The sequence below is a fragment of the Ceratina calcarata genome, unplaced genomic scaffold (assembly GCF_001652005.2).
Source record: "Ceratina calcarata isolate Rehan_Ccalc_2016 unplaced genomic scaffold, ASM165200v1 scaffold336.2, whole genome shotgun sequence".
Classification (NCBI taxonomy): Eukaryota; Metazoa; Arthropoda; class Insecta; order Hymenoptera; family Apidae; genus Ceratina; species Ceratina calcarata.
The window spans coordinates 6,123-11,249 of record NW_017156387.1 but is presented as its reverse complement, the minus strand read 5'-3'; the positions used below and the strand labels follow the sequence as shown (position 1 = coordinate 11,249).

At 41.7% G+C, this 5,127-nt stretch overlaps 1 protein-coding gene across 1 annotated transcript in view; it reads left to right on the top strand.

Annotated features, from left to right (window-relative positions):
- Positions 1–4,753, top strand: part of LOC108624961 (protein phosphatase 1 regulatory subunit 37) — a 9,944-nt gene extending 5,191 nt beyond the window's left edge. Inside the window, exons 10-11 of the mRNA XM_018024599.2 lie at positions 1,680–4,117; positions 4,668–4,753. Of these exons, the coding sequence (XP_017880088.1) occupies positions 1,680–4,117; positions 4,668–4,677 (2,448 nt within the window). The 3' untranslated portion in view covers positions 4,678–4,753. The remainder of the gene's footprint in view (positions 1–1,679; positions 4,118–4,667) is intronic.
- Positions 4,754–5,127: the final 374 nt, after the last annotated feature.

Genomic DNA, 5,127 nt, shown 5'->3' with positions numbered 1-5,127 from the left:
GTATTTACATGTTTGTATTTATGTACACAGGGACTGTGTAAAACTTTAGAGACATTGAACATTGGGAAAAATCTGTTGACTGACGATACGTTAGTTGCTATTAAAGACGCGTTGAAGAAGAACCGTGTGTTGTTACAATTGGGAATGCAGTCGACGGATTTAACTTGCGACGGAGTCATCACGCTGTCCGACATCATCGAGACGAATCAAGTTTTGCAAGTAGATATCGAAATGATAGATCGGTTAAATAAGCGAGGACGTTTCGCATCGTATTTTGTTACTTTCAGAGGATAGATTTGCGAAATAATGACGTACGGCTGTTCGGATTGGAGGCGCTCAGTTTAGCGATGAAAAAAAATCGAAGTATTACTAAAATAGATTTGGACGAGAGGCCTGATGCGAAAATAGTAAGTAGTAATATAATAATGCAGTAGAACTTCCATTGTATGAACTAATCCGATTTAAAATAGCAGAACAACAAGCAACACCAGAATTGTACGTATGTTTAAAACAAAATTAAATAAAACGAACATAATTTGTTCATACATTATTTCTTATATACAGGCTGTTCGATAATTGGTGGTACAAGTGAAAAGGAGGCGATTGTATATGAAAAAATAAGTCGAAAATACAGAATAAAAATTCTCGCCGGGTACGCGTGCACTTAATCATGTCTCTTTATAACGGATCTCACTGTAGATTGTCTCGATGGATCATTATCGCAGTTTAAGTTTATTTTTATCATACCGAAAAATTAGGAAAATGCAATGAAATAGGATGTTGAAGTAATCATAAAGTTTATTATTACAGAAATTGCTGAGAATGTTGCCTATTCTGCGGGATACATAATTCTGCTCTTCTAATTAAATTTCTATGAACGCTTTCGAACGTATTCTGTGGTTTTAATGTATGAAAGGCTACAATAATCTTTTCTTTTAATTCGAAACTTGTGATTTCTTCAGAATACACAATTCAAAGTCGATTTTCTTGAAAACAAAGTTACACATGAAAGAAATTTTATTCTATATTTTCTACTTCTCTATGCTTTCATGTAAAATCTCCCCCTTTTCGGATATACCATCAGTTACCGAACACCCTGTATAGTGTTATTTCGATAAATGTGAAATTGCCGAGAACGAAGGGTCACATTTATCTTATATTGTCATGAAAATTTGCGAACCTCATGAATTTTTATCTGATATAAATTATGAATGGAAAGATTTAAATGGTCCAGAATCTTGAGAAATATTTCTGGGAGAAAACCCGTCTTATGAAAAAAATATCGAGCATCTATTCTCTACACAACCTTTCTCTCTTTCATCATATTCCTGAAATTCTGTTGATTAAAATGGCACCAAACATGATCTAATTTCGATTATCTTTATTCATTTATGAAAAATGCTAATAATTCATTTTTCATTCCTTCATATAATGTTCCAAATATATTATTCTGATATGATACCAAATGATTATAAGTTTTGCCTCAGCCAAATAAATATACAAATATAAAAACAGCTAGTATATTCACAGACATTATTATAATAAGAAACACAGTATTCAAATAATAGAACGTTCAAGTGATAGATAACATAATTACATAATGGATGTTCATACAACAGAGGTTCTACTGTAATCGTTTGTGTTTTGATTTACTCTCACGTGCTATCTGTTTAACGTAGGACCGTTGGACCGAGATCTTGCCAAAGTACACGCAGCTACTAGCCGAAATACGGAGCAGTTGTTTGGAAAACGAGCAAAATCGCGCGTTAGAAGAGACTAACGAAGGTTTCGATAATTCCTATCATAGCCGATTCTGTAGTACAACCTCCCGTAAAATCTCGCTCACATGTCAAACACTGCCATGCTCTCCATCATCCATGATCTCGTCGGGGAAAGATGAGAGATCTATGCTCGAACCGAAACGTGTCAACGGGGGTCGCCTTCGTTCACCAGCCCCCAGTCCCGCATCATCACCCGTAGCCAGTCCGATACTAAGCCCCTCGCGAAGCCGGTTCGTGGTGTCCCGCGTGCCGGAAACGTTGCGCCCGACAGACTGCTCCTCGACATCTTCTACTACTTCGTCATCAGTTGTTCTATCATCACCTGCCTGTGTCACGTCCGCAAGTGGGTCATCTAGATTTCGTGTTTCAGTTGTTGAATCAGCAAATACCGTATCGTTACCTAAAATCACGACCACCGAGGCCGATATCGATCTAAATACGAAAATAAAAGCCGACGACGACGACAACGACGACGTATCCGACGAATCGACAAAGACTAACGAGAATCAGCGTCTAATTTCGGACATGTCCGCTCCTCCGAATACGGCGACCGACCGCGTGAAAGAGTCCGTCGCGGTTCGGTCCGACGAGGACGCGACCTCCGTTACCGCGGAAGAGAGTCAGATCGTCGCGACGACGACGACGACTACGACGACGACGGATATTAAAACCGTGGATGAAAACACGGAGGTGGACGCAGTTAAGAAAGTAACAAGCGACGAGGTCGAGTCGCAAGTGAAACACGACCCGATTCAGAAGAGCAGTTCGAATCTGGGGAAGTTGCTATCGCTGTTCCAGCATTCTAGCTGCTTCTTCTCCGATTCCGTGTCGATCAACCAATTGAAGAGCAAGAGCACATTGCAGGGTAGCATAAATAGCATGATGACGCTCGGCGACAAATTCCATTATTATATAAAAGACAAGAGGGACCGGATTTATAGCCGCGAGACCGAGGAGAAGAAGTCGAAGTTCTTCAACGTCTCGCAGCTGCCAAGCTTGCAGAGTTTGGCGAATATAATACCGTCGTTCAGGGTCGAGGGGCAGCAGTTGAGCGCTCCCGGCAGCGACGAGAAACCTTGCATCAAAGAGACGAGCCCTTCCCTCGAGAAGGACAACGATGAAGGGAAAGAGAGAGAGCGTACCGAGGAGAAGAACATCGAAGAGAGCTTCGACGTTCCAGCTTTGGACAAGCGATTGCCCGAGGGCATGAAATCAAAACTTCCTGCTGGTGTTACTAACAAGGACGTGGTGTTGGCCGCCAACTGTATTGTCTCGAACATAATCGACACCTGTTCGAAGCTAGTAAACGATAACTTATTGACGCACGTCCCGAATAGTAACACGATCGTACCTGTACCTAAACTGCTAGGTATACCTGAATACTCTGCCTACAGAGCAGCTAGAAACGATGTACAGAGGGATACGGCGGATCCTGATCACGTTCAAGGTTCAACAGACAGTATTAACTTTACTAGTGATAGCAACTCGTTGTCGTGTAGTATAGCGTACGGCGACGACTCGAGGATGCACAATTTAATATTAAACTTAAGTACAAAGGAGGACGATTCTGCTTTTACTGTAAATAATACAGGAGGAAGAGGCGCGTGTCGGAACGCGGCGTGTTTCGCATGCAGCGAGAGGAAACGTGTAAATAAGAGATCTACCGATTGTTACGTCGGCCCGGATCGTTTAAATAGCCAAGTTACCAGAACGTGTAGTACCGGCGGTGATAAAGATGTTTATATGGACGATTTACAGGCGGAGGATTCGCCACGTGTAAATAGAAACGACGTTGTAAATAGTCGAAGCGAAGCAGAGATATCTAACGTGGCGTGCGTTACAAAAGACAGAAGGGGTAGCAACGTAAGCGTCGTGTTGCCTCTGCCGAGAATCGGCGACATGAACAAGCTGTTGCTCAGCAATTTTATCAATCGCGTGTCGCGGATTTCTATCAACGGGACTCCGGTGAAGAGAATCTCGATTAGCGGTTGCTGGCCGAACAACGCCAAAGTGAGGACTCTGTTCTGCGATCTTTCTCAGATACCTCAGTCGGACGATGTGACAGAGTTAGAGGAGAGCGGTGATTCCCGCGGGGTCGTTTCAGTACCTGTACATTCGATAAAGAACGAGGCCCCTCGTGCGCTCGGTAACTTTGCTCAACGCTCGCAGTGCACGAATTCGGACGAGGAGGCCGACGCTTGTCAATGTTTGAACGCGATCGTCTGCACCTCGACGGCAGCTGCGAACACGATCGTCGCCGATTCCGTTTCGCTGACCGTCGCGTCCGATCCGAGTGCGAATATCGCTGAAACTTCGCCGGTAATCCGTGCAACCAGGTGAGTGGAGCTTAAACAAGTTGCGAGTATCGGTGATCACAGAAGGATTTATAATGTACATTTAAATTTGTTTTCGGTGGATTGCGAGGTATATCACGGCGACTGTTAATCATCGTTTCACGCTTTAAGGCGATTTCACGCTGCTTATTATTATTATTATAATAATTATTATTATTATTCATTGCATCGTGTTCGATGCGCTGTTGAATTGAGACGGAACACGTTGATTCGGAACGAAGCTTCTACTTTTATTTATGCTGATTTCAACATTATCTTATGTCTCGCTTGCAATAACTCTTGTTCGACTAATGACACATGTCATATTAATTATCCTTGTTAAAAAAGAAATACATTCGCTTCATATTATACTTCCTATAGCTAATATAAATTCGTAACAGTTTTCTTGATAACTTCATCTCACGTCTAACATGCAAACGTAGAGATTCGGATCTACTGCAATCATTTTGAATAGAGTAGGAAACGAAAACTAGGCTGTATAACAGGAAATTGTTTAATTACTTTGTAAGAATGTTTCACACGGTTTTTGTAGCACAAAGTAAAAATATGGATGAAGAGGAGGGAGAGGAAGAGGACGATGGTGAATTGCAATTTGTTGAAGGGGAGAGCGTGGATAACGAGGAAAGGCGAAGATATATCGAAGAGAATGATATTAATTTTGACGATGAACTCGACGAATTCGAACAACTGAAAATGCTTCTCGAGCCAAAGTATCAGCGATACGCTAAGTGGAAGATCTAAAACGTGTTGTATAAGAGTGCAACGGTTCACAGGAATTTATATTGTACAAAGTGAGGCAAATGTTTAAGCGGTCCCTCGCAAGGGCAATCCATCCGTCGCATTCTATATTTTATTTATGTACGTAGATATTTTACCGGCTGATGTTTCGAAAGAACTTCGTTTTACGTTTTGAGACACGCATTGAAGTCTCTGAACTTTCGTACATATTTCAAAGTTGAAGTACTTTTTTGCTAAACTTTAACGAATCAATT